General features: G+C 42.7%; 1 protein-coding gene across 1 annotated transcript; it reads left to right on the top strand.

Annotated features, from left to right (window-relative positions):
- Positions 1 to 1,009: 1,009 nt before the first annotated feature.
- On the top strand, positions 1,010 to 8,015 carry LOC137777405 (interleukin-36 alpha-like). Its single transcript, XM_068564171.1, is given in 7 exon segments — positions 1,010 to 1,219; positions 5,187 to 5,259; positions 5,566 to 5,631; positions 5,634 to 5,678; positions 5,849 to 5,890; positions 5,893 to 5,987; positions 7,800 to 8,015. Coding segments are annotated over 7 exon segments (747 nt in total).
- The last annotated feature ends 11,898 nt before the right edge of the window (positions 8,016 to 19,913 follow it).

Below are 19,913 nucleotides of genomic sequence, written 5' to 3'. Positions count from 1 at the left end.
GGACATAAACCCTGTTGGTTTTCAAAGCCAAAGTTTTGTGGGCTTGTCTCTCTGGCATAGGTCCTGAGGATTTGGGATGCCTGATGTGGAACATAAACCCCTCACTCTTCAGGGTAAAGCTCCATATTCTTTTGAGACCTCTCCCACTTGTGGGTTGCCATACCTAAGGTGGGGTTTTTGGTGAGACCAAGTCTCTGCCCCTCCTACCCCTCTAAATGTGGCCCTTTTATCCTTTGTTGTGGATGCACTGTTCAGTTAGTTTTCAGGTCTTTTTCAGAGGAAAGTATTTCATATACAGCTGTAGATTTGTTGTGTCCATGGGATGTGAGTTCAGGATTTTGTACACCACCATCTTGATATAGAAGCCCTCTTCTCCAGTTTTAATTATTTTTTTTTCTCCTCTGACTGAATAATTTCAAATGACTTGTCTTCTGTTCCTCTAATTCCTTCTTCTGTTAGATCAAGTCTGCTGTTGAAGCTGTCTACGGAATTCTTCAGATCAGTCATTGCAGAGTTGAAGAGTCCTTCAACTCTAGGATTTCTGTTTGTTTTTTATAGATATTTAATGGTTTTTGTTTCTTTGTTGGACTCATTTTTTTAAAATGCATTATTTTTCTAATTTTGTTTTGTTGTCTGTGTGTTCTTATAGTTCACTGAATTTCTTTAGAGGATTATTCAGAATTATTTGCCAGTCCATTTATCTCCTCTACTTTAGGGTCAGTCATTGGAGCTATATTAGTTTCCTTTGGTGTCATGTTTTCTTATTATTTGTGATCCTTGTGGCCTTCATTGGTGTCTGTGCATTTAAAGAAGTAGTTGCTTCTTCCAGTCTTCGCAGTCCAGGTTTGGAAGGGAAAGCCCTTCACCAGTCAGCCTGTCCAGAGATTCTGAGTGTGGCATCTGGTGGTGTCCATTGGTGGGCTTGCTCCTGGAGTCGTTGGACAGGCAGGTCTGGTGCCTGGGTCAGCAGGTGGCTATACCTAGTGCTTGGATCCACAGGGGCTACACTATGCCTGAGTTCACTGGGGCTGGCCAGGTGCCTGAGTTTGTGGTGGTAAGCCTGGAACCTGAGTCTGTGTGGGTGGTCCTGGATCGTGGGTCTGTGCAGGCCAGTCAGGTGCTAGGGAACCCTGGGGTGGACCTGGCATCTGGGTCCACAGGATCTGGCCTGGTGCTGGGACAGGCCTGGATTCTGGGTTCACAGGAGCTGGCCTGGAAGGTGGGGCTACCTAGGTCACCCTGGCATTTGGGTGAGCCTGAAAACTGGGGCTGTAGGACTCATCCTGTAGCCTATAGTTCCAGGCCTCATGGGGCCAACCTGGAGGTTGAATCCATGGGGCCAGCCTGGAGGTTGGGGCCAGCCTGGAGGTTGGGGCCGTGGGAGTCAGTCTGAAAGCTATGGCTGTGTGGGCAGTCAATGCTGGGTTGGGCTGGGAGCCTGCATCCATAGGAGCCTGCCTAGAGCCTAGTCCAGGGTAGCCTGCCTAAAGCCTGAGGCCATGGGGGTTGCCTGGTGCTGGGGTGAGTCAGGAGCCTGGGTCCACAGGAGCCTGCCTGGACCTGGGGTCAATGGTACCAGCCTTGCACTGGTGCAGTCCAAGAGCCTAGTTTCATGAAAGTTCATCTGGAGTTTAGGTCTGTAGAAGCCATCCTGGTGCTGGGGTAGGCTGGGAACCTGGGGCCATGGAGTCAACCTAGTGCTAGTGAGGGTCAGGAGCCTACCTGGAGCCTGGGTTCATGGGAAACTGCCTGGTGCTGGGGTGGGCTGGTAGCCTGGTTTTGTGCACACCCACCAGGACCCTGGGGCCCTGGGAACTGGCCTGATGCTGGGGTCAGCCAAAAGCCTGGGGCCACAAGAGCTGGTCTGGTGCTGGGGTGGGCTGATGGTGGAGTCCACTGTGAAATCAAGTCCTCACTCACCTCCTTCTCCCATAGGTTGGATGTCTCTCTCCATAGGGTAAGGATGACGGGAATAATGTGAAACTGTCTTTCCTACCTTCTTCAATGCATCTTTTCTTATTTCTGTGCTCCACCCAAGTGCTGTAATCCCTAACCTCGAATCCTTAGCTCTTGTGAAGGTATTTTCGTGCATAGAGAGTTGTTCAAATTGATGTTTCTGGGAGGGGACAAGCCCTAGAAATTTCTAAACCACCACCTTGATGACATCATTCTCTCACATCATTCTTCTGCTGTGTGCTGTCTGTTGCCAAATACAAATATTGGCTTATTTTGCTTATTGTATTTTACAGTTCAAGAGATACTGTTTGACTTCTAAATTTGCCACTTTTCATAAATTTGCTATTCTAGAAAAATATTCTTATTTGTGTTATTTGTTTCTGAAACATGCTTAGGACAGTTGTTTTAAGCTCTGTGTATAATAGTTACAAAATCTGATGTCTGTGTGGGTATGTTTCTATCTCTTTCTTTCTTTCTTTCTTTCTTTCTTTCTTTCTTTCTTTCTTTCTTTCTTCCTTCCTTCCTTCCATCCTTCCTTCCTTCCTTCCTTTCTTTTCTTTTCTTTCTTTCTTTCTTTCTTTCTTTCTTTCTTTCTTTCTTTCTTTCTTTCTTTCTTTCTTTCTTTCTTTCTTCTTTCTTTCTTTCTTTCTTTCTTTCTTTCTCTTTCCTTCTTTCCTTTTGTTCTTATTCTTGTGATCTTGTTTGCTTGTATGCCTGGTAATCTTCAACTACTTACAGCTTGTCATCTTTGAAAAATTATATGAGTGGCTCTGCCCTCCTTTAGAGAGACTTTCTCTTTCCTTCTGGTAGAAAGTATTTGACCTAAATTAAACCAAATACAGTTTGAGAGTTTCTGCTTCAATCAAACTATAAGTACTCAAAGTGAAAATCCTTGTGAGGGCCGGTCCATGGCCACAGCCTTCCAGGAATGACTTCTTTTCTTTACTACTCTCATCTCTCCCCCCTTTTTTCAGTGCCAAGACAGCCTACCCCATGGGTTCCAGAGACTGAGGAAAGGTGAGGGTGGGCCTAGATCTGATTGGCTTGTCCACTCCCCAGCCCCAGGCAGACACTGAATCCTGACTTCTTTCTTTTTGTACTGATGTGACTAGAGTGCTGGCAGGGGTGTGTTCTATATCAGCACAGAACATATTGTGGTTTTAATGCTCTTTTATTTCAGGTCCTGATTCTGTAAATCTGGGGTAGAGCCTGAGATTCTGCATTTCTGACAAACTGCTGGACGATGCCAGTGTGGCTGCTCCATGGACCACACTTTGAACATCAAGGATGTACAGAACGAGGACAGTTCCATGTGACAATTTGGCAATATGTGAACAATAGCCAAATTGAGTGGTGGGAATCATGCTATCAGAGTTGGGAAGGATTTGTGGGGCTGAGGTGACTATGTTAGACCTTAAACTGAGAAGTGAAAGATAGATACGAATGGACAAAGGAACTAAATGCCAAGGCAAATCCAGTTCTGGCTAGCTAAAGAGAGCGGGGCAGGTGTATCTCTAAATTGTATTCTTATGGAGTTCTTTTCTAGCAGAGACAGAATTTCCTTCATCACATTTGACTCAATTTCCCTTCTCAGGAGCATCTACCCCCTTGGCTATGAAGGATGCCACTTCCATACTAGGGAGAGATACATAGAGGTCTTGGGTTATCTGGTATCACTGAAGCCCCCATCACCTCCGCTAATGGCACTGTGGGCTAAATTTCCAGGCCATGTAGAGCTCCATGTATTTATAGGATGAAATAAGGAATCTGAAAGGACACATAATTTTTCAGCTGTGGTCCTGAATGAGTTTGCATTAGTATATGCAGCATCCATACCAATGTGTCCTGGATGTTTGCTTCTTTGTACCTGATGGCAGGACATAGAGCCCCTCCTCTTAAGATATCCACGTGCGTCCAGTCCTGTATAAGGAGCATGGGGGTGATGTCATAAGCTCTGGACTTTCTTCTCAGAGCATGGAAATCAACTCACTCTAATGGATACTCGGGACAGGACCTCTTTATAGACTCAGCTTGATTCTGAATCCCAGTTTTGACTCGAGGAAGCCTGTTGTACATTTAATTGTAGGTGATTCATGACTCCACACTCCCGAGAGGACAGCTATGGGACTACCTAGCACAAGATCGAGAAGCAAGAATTCCTTGGAAGGGTATAAGGTGTGAACATGAGGGTGTCTTTATGTGGCTGGGTAGGCTGATGAGGTAGCTAGGAGCCTTATGAGAAACATTAGCATTGTCCCACCAGAGGCCGAAGAGGCTGGGACATGTATTCACCAGTCCCTTCCGCAATCAGTTGAGATTGCTCCTGAGATGCAAGCACTTGAGGTGTGGAGCTGACCGGTGCTGGCAATCACCACAGAGAAAGTGAACTCAGATGGGCTGAAAGGTTGGGGAAGAGTCTCGCCAGCACTGCCTCAGCTTCCCTTTGCGGAAAACCTAATGCATGTCTGCTAGCTCAGGGCACTGGAGTATCTGGGCCAACCTCCCTTCCCCACTAATGTAGAGTCCATGAGGGGCAAGGTGTGCAGGAGCTGACCTTGCCCCAGGTGAGGCTCCCTTGAGTGGAGAAGCAGCATGCACACGGGCTCTGAAAAGCTGGAGGAGCATATACTGGGGTGTTTTTTTTTTGTTTTTTGTCTGAGATTGGCAGGGGATATGGTTACTAGACCAGGAGTGTTTAGAACCTACACAGGTCTTAGGGGACCCATCCCTTTCTCAGTCTACCTTGCACCTACTGTGGGTTTCCACTCTTAGGAATAACATTACCGTGTGTCATTTTGCAGTATCAGAGTTTAGTCATTGGCCATGGGGCAGTCACATAATACTTCTTTCCTCAAACTCAATGTTGATGACTATATTCCCTGCTGGCTGCTCTTAAAAGCTTAGCATGCCTCCTTTTTCAGGGTGCATAGACAGGTCACAATCCTGCTTCCATTGAAATTTCTTTATATAAAGCCTCACTGAATCCCCCGGCACCAGGAACTGACAAATACTCAAGGTTCAGTCCTAACCCCAGTGAGGCAGAACCTCCTCCCTTCACTACATGGATCAAAGGCTTGGGCCTTATTGGAGTCCATCAGAGCGCCCGAGTACAGAGGAAGCCATAGTCCATAGTGGTAGGGACACGGGGTCCTCTGTAACCGCAAAGCCTGCTGACCTTTGATCTTCTCTTGCTTCTGGGCCTCTGGCCTTGGCACTCCTGTCTTCTTAAGGCTCTGGGTTTAGGTCTGAACAAGATTCACAGGTACAACTGCTTCTGCAGGAAGGTAGGCTACATCCAAGAAGGTGAGCAGGTGAGGGAGTGAGGTGAGTTCTGGGAGTGTAGATTCTGACTGGGGTCATTATTGGGCTGGTCACCAGCTCTTCTTATGATTCAGGGTCAAACTGTGGCTTGGGACTGACTCAGGTCCTCTCGTGGGGTCAGTCTGCACATAAATGTCTTCACACCTTGGCAGTTCTAAAACATCACCACCAATAATGGATGAAAAAGGTAAGGATTCAGGTAAAGTTCTACATGGAAGGGCAAAAAATTGGAAAGGGGGGACATTCTGTACCTTCATCCTTACATTTGCATTTCGAGTTTCTTTACAGTATTTTCCAGGGCAAACCCTGTTCAGGGGAATATTCAGGATGTCAATCATCAGGTGTGGGTCCTTAAGGCCAGACCCTCAAAGCAGTCCCAAGGAAGCACCTTATGGATCCAGGTGAGTGGCCAAGATCTGTCAAAGGCAGTCTCTTTGGCCAGTACTGTTGTGTGTTGTGTGCTTAGCTTTTTATTCACTATGAATAGGCTTGTTAACTGGGCATATCTCATTGGCAATAATGAACTAGAGGGTGATCATAGTGTTGTTCTGTGACTATGTTGTGTTCCCAGTCACTGTTAGCTTAATCTCATGCAATTATACGGAGACACTTGAGAGGACAGAGGGAATCCCGTCTACCTGGGACTGAAGGAGCCGGAGCTCTGCCTATTCTGCACGGAGGTCAAGGGGCAGCCCACACTGCAGCTTAAGGTGAGTACGGCAAATAAGGGTCTTGTCCATGCCTGGCTAGGAGGGAGAAGCTCATTTATTTCACAAAGTGCTCATTTGATGGAAACTCTAGCTTTTTAAGAATCTTTTAAAGGACAAGTTATTATCCTTATGCATATTTATTTTTGGTTCTTTTTGGGTTGCATATATTATGAGAGAATAAGAAAAAATTGCAGGGGTGCTTTGAAACTAATCTGCTAAAATCACTTATCTTGCTTAAGAAATAATTCAGCAAAGAGGAAGGCTTTTAGATTTATTCCTGACGTCAATAGAATAAATGTAGATATAGAACATATAGGAGACGAATTGGGAGATTAGGACTGACATATATACACTACCATGAGTAAAATAGATAGCTAGTGGGAACCTGTTATAAAGCACAGGAAGCTCAGATTGGTGCTCTGTGATGACCCAGGTGGGTGGAATGGGGGAGGGGTGGGAGGGATGTCCAAGAAGGAGGGGATATATGTATACATATAGCTGATTCACTTCATTATACAGCAGAAACTAACACAACATTGTAAAGCAATTATACTCCAATTAAAAAAAAAGAACATACACACACACACACACACACAGTTGTCCCTTGGTATCTGCAGGGGATTTGTTGTAGGACCCCTCTACCCGCTACGGATACCAAAGTGGATACTCAAGTTCCTTATATAACCTATATAGGCATGTAACTTATGCACATCCTCTCATATATTCTACTTTAAATCCTCTCTAGATTGCTTATAATACCTAATACAATGTAAACCCTATGTAAATATTTGCCAGCACACAGCAAATTCAAGTTTTGCGTTTTGGAAATTTCTGGAATTTTTTGTTTTTTTCCAAATATTTTTGGTCCACATTTGGTTGACTCCAAGGGTGCGGAACCGGCTGATGGAGAGGGCTAATGGTAGATGTGTGGGTAAAATCAGCTCTGATGGTTTCAGCAGTTGATTATCACTAGGTGGATGAGCCAATTAAAACATCTTTTTGACAAGAGATAGTTTTCAACTTTAAGCGAACAAACTTAATTCTCTGTAACAAACATTTTAGTAATTGCTATTCTCCATTATTTAAGAAATATTTTAGGTTATAGGAAGATCACAAACCAGGCTTCTGTGTGCTTTAGGAAATCTCTTGACCTTTTTCAGCAAACAAGCATAGGCAGACACTCAATTTGATGACAGGATATAAACAGTGGTTTTCAACAAGGGGCAATTTTGCTCCCCAGAAATTTGTCAGTGTCTGGAGATATTTTTGGTTGCCACAACTGGGGGCTGGGTGATATGCTACTGATCTCTGGTGGGTAGAGGCCAGGGATGCTGCTATACGCCTCAACGTCCCTCCTTACACAAGACAGCCCCTGACAGCAAAGGATTATCCCACCCAGAATGTCAATAGTTCTGAGGTTGGAGACACCTGACCTTAAACAATTCTGTTTGAATTCAAAATTCATGGTAACTGTTATGTAAATATTCCTTGGCTTTCTCCATTTCTAAGCAACAGGTAATGACTAAACCTGTGCTTTGTATTCTCAAAAACTCTGATGTCAACACTGTTTTCCTTCAAAGGCTCGCAGTAAGAACCACTGAAATTGGTGGTCTAAGGTTTCACTCATAAACTTCACATCTGTAAAGTATCTGAGGCTCATAATTTTTAATGGTATAATATGAAATAGAGGTTCCCAGGCCTGTTTTAATGAATGGAGAAGACTATCTTGGATAGGAACTGTTAGTGTGTAAAGAATGTGGAACAACTCTTAACAGTTATGTTTCTCCCTGGGGCTTCCTCCTCGCCCTTCAGGAACAGAACATAATGGATCTGTACCGCCGAACCGAGCCTGTGAAGCCCTTTCCCTTCTACCATGACCAGAGCAGCAGTACCTCCACCTTTGAGTCTGTAGCCTTTCCTGGTTGGTTCATTGCTTCCTGTTCCAATGGAGGCTGTCCTCTCATTGTTACCCAAGAACTGGGGAAAGCCTACACCACTAACTTTTGGTTCACTCTACTTCAGGCTTAAGGTTGATCTAAGGTTGCGGGTGGTTCTCCAGGCAGAGAATCTTGTCTTGGTTTCTTCCATTCTAGCTCTCGAAGTGCTTCTGAAACACAGCACTATAAAGCAACTATCCTTTAATTAAAAAAGAAAGAAAGAAAAATAATAGTGCTTCTGAGATGAACGTTGTCATACCTACCATTCAACAAGGGAAGGCAGAGTTGCCAGAATTATGTCCAATTTCTGAAAGTACACACCAGGTTAAAAGGGGAATAAGCAGTCAATTCTTAGTCTAGAAGGAAGGACACATCTGTGGTTGGGCTTTTCACCCAAGGGTACCTTACTGCCCTCCATACATCCATGCAATGACCTAACATCCATGCAATGTTGGGCCGAGCTATATGTGCTCTCCCAGGGGCCACATGGAAAACAGTCCAGGGAAACTGAGGGTCTTTGCTATTGCCATGTAGCTAAATTAAGACACCTTGACAAAAATAATAAAGAAAACTCTACTTAACATCCTTGCTAATTATGCTTCAAATAATAAATGAAGGTGATGATTCTTTCATTTGGAGCCCGGATCTCTAGATTTTCAGATACATTTCTCTGTGACGTTGTATCAAGATCTTTTGAATCCTGGTGGGAAGAAGCAGACATAGAAATTCCATAAAAGAAAAGACCAAAAAGAAAGCTTAGGGACTTCCCTGGTGGCGCAGTGGTTAAGAATCCACCTGCCAATGCAGGGGACACGGGTTTGAGCCCTGGTCCGGGAAGATCCCACATGCCATGGAGCAACTAAGTCCGTGCACCACAACTACTGAGCCTGCACTCTAGAGTCCTCGAGCCACAACTACTGAGCCCGTGTGCCACAACAATTGAAGCCCGTGCACCTAGAGCCCGTGCTCTGCAACAACAGAAGCCACTGCAATGAATAATAGTCCCTCTCGCAGCAACTAGAGAAAGCCTGCATGCAACAACGAAGACCCAACGCAGCCACAAATTTAAAAATCAACAAATAAATTTATAAAAGAAAGCTGAGCCCCTCCTGGGTGTGGCTTGTGTCTCAGTGAAGTTATATATTCTGCTGGTTTGAATGAAGAACTAGTGGTGTTTATGAAACTTTCACCTAAAGCATTATCACTAGATCTCATGGAGAGTTAAATTTGTGAAATAAAAATTTTGTCTATCAGTTGCTCTGTTATGAATGGAATGACTTTAATGAGATATAACGATCATAATATTGATTCCTTGCATTCATAAGGAGTTCTATCATTTGTAAAGCAGGTTCCCATGAAGTCTCCCATTTCTAAGAACCCAGTAGGATAGTTGGGGAATGTGGTATCTTCCTAAACTCAGGTTTCCCCTGGCTTCACTACTGGGGTGGGTGGTTACAAAAAAAGCATCATTAATAGAAATCATACTTCATATTTCAGTGCATAATGCTAGTGCACAGCTAATTGGAAAGTTCCCCCATCCCATCCTGGCAATGGTTTCTGAGAGTCTTCTGTGGGTTTTTTCCATGAACTCACAAGTCATAATCTGACATGGCTCCCATTCATCTAGAGCATATTTATTACAAAGGTTTATCTCTTCTTCTACCTTTTTATGAAATAAAGTTTCTTCCCACATCATGTCGGTAAACTTCATTCTCCATTATATGATGATTTCTCTTGTTGTGATTTTTTTACTTTCCATTATATTTTTACTTGTCCCAAGATTTGGAGAAAGATGTGGAGATACTATTTTTCCAAACACATTGATGACTTCCTGAGCCCCGCAGGCATTGCCCCAACCTCCTTATCCCATCCTAACACCTTCTGCCTTTCAGTATTTGAGTGGCCACATCAGTGTCAGAGATTAGATTTATTCCTGGTGATAGATATCACAGCAATCCCTGAGCTTTCCATTTCTCATGGCTCCTACAAAAAGGTAGACCTGTTTCTCCTCTGCCTTTCCTTATGTAGGTAATTTCCCTAGAGCTGTGAGGTGACAAAGACTCTTAAGAGACTAAAAGGAGCTCTATTAAGAATCACACTGAGGAAATTCCCTAGAGGTCCATTGGTTAGGACTTGGTGCTTTCACTTCTGGGGCCTGGGTTTGAGCCCTGGTTGAGGGGAACTAAGATCCCACAAGCCTCGAGGCACAGCCCAAAAAAAAAAAAAAAAAAAAAGAAAAGAAAAAAGAAAAGAAAAAAAGAAAAAAAAGAATCACACTGGGATGATGGGCATAAACTGGATGCTCTTGGACCAACTGGGCCTATGGTCTCCTGGGTGCAAGGTTGGAACCCATGTCAGTCTCCCTAAGAACTCCCTCCCTAAACACCCTGTCCTGGCTGAGGAGCCAGGGTGAGCCCGAATGTCTCTAGGTGTATCGATCATCCAGCTGAAGGTGAAGCTCCCAGTCTCCTCTACCTGTTTGAAAGATTCTCCTGGGGCACTGCATTCCTGATATGGGACAGGAGAGCCGCCCCTGACGCTTCTCCATGAGGGGGACAGGAACTCGCCCCTCATCTCAAGTGATGTTCCTACAAGGCAGCTCTCTCCCTTTCTCTCTTCCCAGTCCTCCTCTTATTCATAGAATACTCCATTCATTCCTTTGTTTATTTAACAAATTTTTATTAATCCCAATAATGGACCAGACACTATTCCAGACATTAAGGATATACTTAACAAGACACACAAGTTCCTTGGCCCCATGGAGCTGGCATTTTGGTGGTGAGGACAATGCATACATACATATGTACATACACAGATAAATATCCATGGCCATGGAGACATATATTTTATAAAGAAAATAATAGAGAAGAATCAGAAATCAGAGCATGAGTGAGGGGGCTCTTCGAGATAGGGCAGTCAGGGAAGACATCATTTAGAGATTGTTTTTCTTGCAAATGCATAGAAGTGAGGGGGTGAACCCCATAATGATCTGGGGAAACCCACTCCTGCAGGGAAACAAGAGAGGCTCACTGTGAGGATGAGCTCTCTGGTGGGAGAATCAGCAAGACGCCAGTGCAGTTAGAGCAGGGAGGGTTGGAAGGGCAGGGATAGAAGGCGTGTGGAGAGACAAGCAAGGGCAAGGTTATGTGGGCTTGTGTAAGCCATGGTGAGAGCTTCTGGGTGTGATGCGAAGCCACTGAAGAGTTCTGAGCAGGGGTGTGAAGGGACAACATCGACATCTTTGATCTTGCTCACTTCTGGGTGGAAGTTTAACTCTAAGGAGGTAAGAACAGAACCAGGGAGACCAGTTAGGGGTTATTGCAATACTCCCAGGGAGAGAGTTGGTGGTGGATTTCAGAGGACAGAACCCTGATCAGTGGTTGTGAGTTACATGGAAGCAAATTTTGGCATAGAATGAGTAGATTTTCTTTTTTCTTTTCTTAAAACATTTAGGCCTGAACAACAATATGGGTTTCAAGGGTAATGATTCCCTTTCACCACCAATGTTGAGGCTGAGTCTGATTCCTAATGCAGAGATAGGAAGCCAGAAGATCTCCAAGTTTCCACCTACTATGTGAGTCTCCTTGGACACGGTGCAGTTTTTAATATCCACCACTGAGCACAAGGCCTCCTATGTGCCTCAGTTAACACAAGGTGCAGGAGACCATGGCCCAAAGGAAACATATCACATAGTGGTTAAGAACAGAAAGACTGGAGGAACCAAGATGGCGGAGTAGAAGGACGTGCTCTCACTCCCTCTTGCGAGAACACCAGAATCACAACTAGCTGCTGGACAATCATCGACAGGAAGACACTGGAACTCACCAAAAAAGATACCCCACATCCAAAGACAAAGGAGAAGCCACAATGAGACTGTAGGAGGGGCGCAATCAGAGTAAAATCAAATCCCATAACTGGTGGGTGGGTGACTCACAGACTGGCGAACATTTATACCACAGAAGCCCACCCACTGGAGTGAAGGTTCTGAGCCCCACGTCAGGCTTCCCAACCTGGGGGTCCAGCAACGGGAGGAGGAATTCCTAGAGAATCAGACTTTGAAGCCTGGTGGGAATTGATTGCATGACTTCAACAGGACTGGGGGAAACAGAGACCCCACTCTTGGCGGGCGCACACAAAATAGTGTGCGCATCGGGACCCAGGGGAAGGAGCAGTGACCCCAGGGGAGACTGAACCAGACCTACCTGCTAGTGTTGGAAGGTCTCCTGCAGAGGCGGGGGGGGGGGGTTGGCTCTGTTTCACCGTGGGGACAAGGACGCTGGCAGCAGAAGTTCTGGGAAGTACTCCTTGGCGTGAGCCCTCCCAGAGTCTGTCATTAGCCCCACCAAAGAGCCCAGGTAGGCTCCAGTGTTGGGTCGCCCCAGGCCAAACAACCAACAGGGAGGGAACCCAGCCCCACCCGTCAACAGTCAAGTGGATTAAAGTTTTACTGAGCTCTGACCACCACATCAACAGTCAGCTCTACCCACCACCAGAGCCTCCCATCAAGCCTCTTAGATAGCCTCAACCACCAGAGGGCAGACAGCAGAAGCAAGAAAAACTATAATCCTGCACCCTGTGGAACAAAAACCACATTCACAGAAAGATAAACAAGATGAAAACGCAGAGGGCTATATAGCAGATGAAGGAACAAGATAAAACCCCAGAAAAACAACTAAATAAAGTGGAGATAGACAACCTTCCAGAAAAAGAATTCAGAATAATGATAATGAAGATGATCCAGGACCTCGGAATAAGAATGGAGGCAAAGATCGAGAAGATGCAAGAAATGCTTAACAAAGACCTAGGAGAATTAAAGAACAAACAAACAGAGATGAACAACAAAATAATTGAAATGAAAACTACACTAGAAGGAATCAATAGCAGAATAACTGAGGCAGAAGAACGGATAAGTGACCTGGAAGACAGAATGGTGGAATTCACTGCTGCGGAACAGACTAAAGAAAAAAGAATGAAAAGAAATGAAGACAGCCTAAGAGACCTCTGGGACAACATTAAAAACAACAACATTTGCATTATAGGGGTCCCAGAAGGAGAAGAGAGAGAGAAAGGACCCGAGAAAATATTTGAAGAGATTATAGTCAAACACTTCCCTAACATGGGAAAGGAAATAGCCACTCAAGTCCAGGAAGCACAGTGAGTCCCATACAGGATAAACCCAAGGAGAAACATGCTGAGACACATAGTAATCAAATTGGCAAAAATTAAAGGCAAAGAAAAATTATTGAAAGCAGCAAGGGAAAAACGACAAATAACATACAAGGGAACTCCCATAAGGTTAACAGCTGATTTCTCAGCAGAAACTCTACAAGCCAGAAGGGAGTGGCATGATATACTTAAAGTGATGAAAGGGAAGAACCTACAACCAAGATTACTCTACCCGGCAAGGATGTCATTCAGATTCAATGGAGAAATCAAAAGCTTTACAGACAAGCAAAAGCTAAGAGAATTCAGCACCACCAAACCAGCTCTACAACAAATGCTAAAGGAACTTCTCTAAGTGGGAAACACAAGAGAAGAAAAGGACCTACAAAAACAAACCCAAAACAATTAAGAAAATGATCAGAGGAACATACATATCGATAATTACCTTAAACGTGAATGGAATAAATGCTCCAACCAAAAGACACAGGCTTGCTGAATGGATACAAAAACAAGACCCATATATATGCTGTCTACAAGAGACCCACTTCAGACCTAGGGACACATACAGACTGAAAGTGAGGGAATGGAAAAAGATATTCCATGCAAATGGAAATCTAAAGAAAGCTGGAGTAGCTATACTCATATCAGATAAAATAGACTTGAAAATAAAGAATGTTACAAGAGACAAGGAAGGACACTACATAATGATCAAGGGATCAATCCAAGAAGAAGATATAACAATTATAAATATATATGCACCCAACATAGGAGCACCTCAATACATAAGGCAACTGCTAACAGTTATAAAAGAGGAAATCGACAGTAACACAATAATAGTGGGGGATTTTAACGCCTCACTTACACCAATGGACAGATCATCCAAAATGAAAATAAATAAGGAGACAGAAGCTTTAAATGACACAATAGGCCAGATAGATTTAATGGATATTTATAGGACATTCCATCCAAAAACAGCAGATTACATTTTCTTCTCAAGTGCGCATGGAACATTCTCCAGGATAGATCACATCTTGGGTCACAAATCAAGCCTCAGTAAATTTAAGAAAATTGAAATCATATCAAGCATCTTTTCTGACCACAACGCTATGAGATTAGAAATGAATTACAGGAAAAAAACGTAAAAAACACAAACACATGGAGGCTAAACAATACGTTACTAAATAACCAAGAGGTCACTGAAAAAATCAAGGAGGAAATCAAAAAATACCTAGAGACAAATGATAATGAAAACACGACGATCCAAAACCTATGGGATGCAGCAAAAGCAGTTCTAACAGGGAAGTTTATAGCTATACAAGCCTACCTAAAGAAACAAGAAAAATCTCAAGTAAACAATCTAACCTTACACCTAAAGGAACTAGAGAAAGAAGAACAAACAAAACCCAAAGTTAGCAGAAGGAAAGAAATCGTAAAGATCAGAGCGGAAATAAATGAAATAGAAACAAAGAAAACAATAACAAAGATCAATAAAACTAAAAGCTGGTTCTTTCCGAAGATAAACAAAATTGATAAGCCATTAGTCAGACTCATCAAGAAAAAGAGGGAGAGGACTCAAATCAATAAAATTAGAAATGAAAAAGGAGAAGTTACAACAGACACCGCAGAAATACAAAGCATCCTGAGAGACTACTACAAGCAACTCTATGCCAATAAAATGGACAACCTGGAAGAAATGGACAAATTCTTAGAAAGGTATAACCTTCCAAGACTGAACCAGGAAGAAATAGAAAATATGAACAGGCCAATCACAAATAATGAAATTGAAAGTGTGATTAAAAATCTTCCAACAAACAAAAGTCCAGGACCAGATGGCTACACAGGTGAATTCTATCAAACATTTAGAGAAGAGCTAACACCCATCCTTCTCAAACTCTTCCAAAAAATTGCAGAGGAAGGAACACTCCCAAACTCATTCTATGAGGCCACCATCACCCTGATACCAAAACCAGACAAAGATACTACAAAAAAAGAAAATTACAGACCAATATCACTGATGAATATAGATGCAAAAATCCTCAACAAAGTACTAGCAAACAGAATCCAACAACACATTAAAAGGATCATACACCACAATCAAGTGGGATTTATCCCAGGGATGCAAGGATTCTTCAATATACACAAATCAATCAGTGTGATACACCATATTAACAAATTGAAGAATAAAAACCGTATGATCATCTCAATAGATGCAGAAAAAGCTTTTAACAAAATTCAACACCCATTTATGATAAAAACCCTCCAGAAAGTGGGCATAGAGGGAACCTACCTCAACATAATAAACCTACCTCAACATAAAAACTGGAAGCATTTCCTCTAAGATCAGGAAAGAGACAAGGATGTCCACTCTCACCACTATTATTCAACATAGTTTTGGAAGTCCTAGCCACAGCAATCAGAGAAGAAAAAGAAATAAAAGGAATACAAATTGGAAAAGAAGAAGTAAAACTGTCACTGCTTGCAGATGACATGATATTATACATAGGGAATGCTAAAGATGCCACCAGAAAACTACTAGAGCTAATCAATGAATTTGGTAAAGTTGCAGGATACAAAATTAATGCACAGAAATCTCTTGCATTCCTATACACTAATGATGAAAAATCTGAAAGAGAAATTATGGAAACACTCCCATTTACCATTGCAACAAAAAGAATAAAATACCTAGGAATAAACCTACCTAGGGAGACAAAAGACCTGTATGCAGAAAACTATAAGACACTGATGAAAGACATTAAAGATGATACCAACAGGTGGAGAGATATATCATGTTCTTGGATTGGAAGAATCAATATTGTGAAAATGACTATACTACCCAAAGCAATCTACAGATTCAATGCAATCCCTATCAAATTACCAATGGCATTTTTTGCAGAACTAGAACAAATCATCTTAAAATTTGTATGGAGACACAAAAGACCCCGAATAGCCAAAGCAGTCTTGAGGGAAAAAAACAGAGCTGGAGGAATCAGACTCCCTGACTTCAGACTATACTACAAAGCTACAGTAATCAAGACAATATGGTACTGGCACAAAAACAGAAACATAGATCAATGGAACAAGATAGAAAGCCCAGAGATAAACCCACGCACCTGTGGTCAACTAATCTATGACAAAGGAGGCAAAGATATACAATGGAGAAAAGACAGTCTCTTCAATAAGTGGTGCTGGGAAAACTGGACAGCTACATGTAAAAGTATGAAATTAGAACACTCCCTAACACCATACACAAAAAGAAACTCAAAATGGATTAGAGACCTAAATGTAAGACCGGACTCTATAAAACTCTTAGAGGAAAACATAGGAGGAACACTCTTTGACATAGATCACAGCAAGATCTTTTTTGATCCACCTCCTAGAGTAATGGAAATAAAAACAAAAATAAACAAATGGGATCTAATGACACTTCAAAGCTTTTGCACAGCAAAGGAAACCATAAACAAGATGAAAAGACAACCCTCAGAATGGGAGAAAATATTTGCAAATGAATCAACGGGCAAAGGATTAATCTTCAAAATATATAAACAGCTCATGCAGGTCAATATTAAAGAAACAAACAACCCAATCCTGAAATGGGCAGAAGACCTAAATAGACATTTCTCCAAAGAAGACATACAGATGGCCAAGAAGCACATGAAAAGCTGCTCAGCATCACTAATTATTAGAGAAATGCAAATCAAAACTACAATGAGGTATCACCTCACACCAGTTAGAATGGGCATCATCAGAAAATCTACAAACAACAAATGCTGGAGAGGGTGTGGAGAAAAGGGAACCCTCTTGCACTGTTGGTGGGAATGTAAATTGATACAGCCATTATGGAGAACAGTATGGAGGTTCCTTAAAAAATTAAAAATAGAATTACCATATGATCCAGCAATCCCACTACTGGGCATATACCCTGAGAAAACCATAATTCAAAAAGACACATGCACCCCAATGTTCATTGCAGCACTATTTACAATAGCCAGGTCATGGAAGCAACCTAAATGCCCATCAACAGAAGAATGGATAAAGAAGAAGTGGTACATATATACAATGGAATATTACTCAGCCATAAAAAGGAACGAAATTGAGTCATTTGTTGAGACGTGGATGGATCTAGAGACTGTCATACAGAGTGAAGTAAGTCAGAAAGAGAAAAACAAATATCGTATATTAACGCATGTATGTGGAACCTAGAAAAATGGTACCGATGAGCTGGTTTGCAGGGCAGAAGTTGAGACACAGATGTAGAGAACAGACATATGGACACCAAGGGGGGAAAACTGCGGTGGGGTGGGGATGGTGGTGTGCTGAATTGGGCGATTGGGATTGACATGTATACACTGATGTGTATAAAATTGATGACTAATAAGAACCTGCAGTGTAAACAAACAAACAAACAAAACAACAAATACTAAACTTTCATTGGGTTATCTGTATGGAAGTATGTTAATATAAATGTTTCAGACATTACGTGAAATTTCTAAAAATCTTATATGTTCTGGTATAATGTTATAAGTCATAATTTTAGTTATTACTTTAAAATGTATATCTTAGAAATAACTAAATTTCCTTGTGAATTGCACTATTATGAACTTTCATCAAATCTTTAACCGTGGTCATTTTTAAGTCTTTTGTCATTTACAGACAGTTCTGGGTGTACTCTGATGCTTTTGCAAATATGTTCCTATAAAAGGGTTTCATCTTCAAGGAATTCATAGAAAAGACTCTGACAAGTACAGGTTTCTTGTAACTGTACTGCTGAACTGAATGAATAAGCATTTTCAGAACTCTAATGAAAAACTGATGAACTCATAAAAGTGCTAACAAAAGATCAAGATGAAAAAAAAATTAATTACATGGGACTGAGTGAACTGATGAGGATGATTATAATTTTTGTGACTTTCTGTTTGAATTAAAAAAGAAAATCCCACAAGGACTCAGAAGCAAAGAATACACAAATCAATTTTCACGGCAAAGTAAAGGAGCTGTTACAGTGGAGGATTACTGGACTGAATGTCAATATTATGACATAGTATGAGTGTGTTTCATGTTTGGTAATTGCAATCATTGTTGCTTTTGTTGTGGTCATCCATTTACAATGCTTGGTGTCAGTCTATTTATCTCTTGTAAAAATAAAATACAGTGTGTGTGTGTGAAAAAAAAAAAAAGAGCAGAAAGACTTGGCTTTTTATTTTTATTTTTTGGCTGTGCCATGCGACATACACGATCTTAATTCCCTGACCAGGGATCTAAGCCGTGCCCCCTGCAGTGGAAGTGCAGAGTCCTAACCACTGGACCACCAGGGAAGTCCCAAGACTTGGCTTTTAACTTAGCTAAATTTCTCAGTAGCTATGTGACTTTGGGTGAGTTTTGTCATCTCTCAGGGACTGTTTTCTTCCATAACAAATAAAGATGAATGGCCCCTAAAGGGTTGTGGTGAGGATGAAAAGATTAATCAGGTAAATCTCTATCAGATACAGAATGAGCTCTCCATACTGGTTATGCAAAACTCTGAAAGGAGGACAATGAATTGCCCCAAATCAGAGGTGAATGAGGCTATGGCTCACACAAGTCAGTGAATCAAGAGAGCCACACCTCTGCCTCCAAGCAGTCCAGAAGGAAGTTCTCCTTCACTCAGCACCTGGCCTTTTCTGTATTTCCTCATTGGTGTTTCCTGGCATTTACTCTGCTCTGGTTTCTCCAGGACCTCAGCCCAGCCACACCAGTGTTGCCTCTCAGTCACCACTGAAGGCTTACAGGACTTCTGTTCTGTTCTGGACTAGCTTTCTTGTCAAAGTGGGCACAACCAGAGCCAGGAAATAACCCTCCTTCCTTGCTCATTTAAAGGCCTGGGAGTCCTGGACAGCTTTACTGGGCCCTTGGATGCAGGTGGAGCTTGAACATTGGACTCGAGGACAAGAGCATCTCTTTGGACAAAGGTAACTCCTGCTCCTCAGAACCATGTGTGGGGAACCTTCTTTCACTGCTCTGTGTCCAACCTTGAGGAGCCTCTCTGGGCCTTGGTCCAAGACACAGGGTGTCAGAGGAGCTGGGACTGCTTCCAACGGTGTAGGTGGTGGTTTGCTTACTTCCTTTCTGGGGATGACTATAGAATCAGGCACTGCAGATCCTGAGGCAGAGAGGGATGTGAACAACTGGTTCTCATTGTGGGAAGTTTGTGGTCTTCTTGGGAAACTGTTCTGGGATCCTAACCATAAGCCCAGAGGTGGATGTCCCCTAACAGTCAAAATACCTCATGGGGCCCATGGATGTCCTTGCACAGGACCCTTAGAGATGTCTCTTTGGATGAGGGATGGAGGATGATGGGGGTAAGAGAGACAGGGTAGCTGCCCATTATTTAGGATGTTCATGCTTGAAGTCGGGAGAATTGGTGGCTTACCAGCTGTATGGAAGGCTAAAGGGAGATAGGCACACATTCTTTCTTCCTTCCTCTGAATCCAGAGACTCGCTACACTAGAAGGTGGTTGAGCTGATGCACCGGAACCTCCTAACAATCCCAGATGTGACGGATGGAGTGCATCCTAGGGCCACTGCAGCCATGACAGTGATGGGAGCTTCCATCTGGGGTTTTATGGCCCTGGAACATGATTTCCCATCCTTTATCTCAAATGTGCATCTATTGATAAGATAGGATCTCAGGGCAGCTTTCTCAAAAATTATTTTGCACAGAATTCTGGGGAGGGGAGAGAAACGGATAACATGTTTTTGTTCCCTCCTCCCCGACAAGACCAATTGCGGACCACAACCTGTCCACCATCTGATCTACTTTGTCCTCTTCACAGAAAGCCCTGAAGCCAAC

This window comes from Eschrichtius robustus, chromosome 15 (assembly GCF_028021215.1).
Source record: "Eschrichtius robustus isolate mEscRob2 chromosome 15, mEscRob2.pri, whole genome shotgun sequence".
Classification (NCBI taxonomy): Eukaryota; Metazoa; Chordata; class Mammalia; order Artiodactyla; family Eschrichtiidae; genus Eschrichtius; species Eschrichtius robustus.
This window is presented reverse-complemented; position numbering and strand designations above follow the sequence as displayed.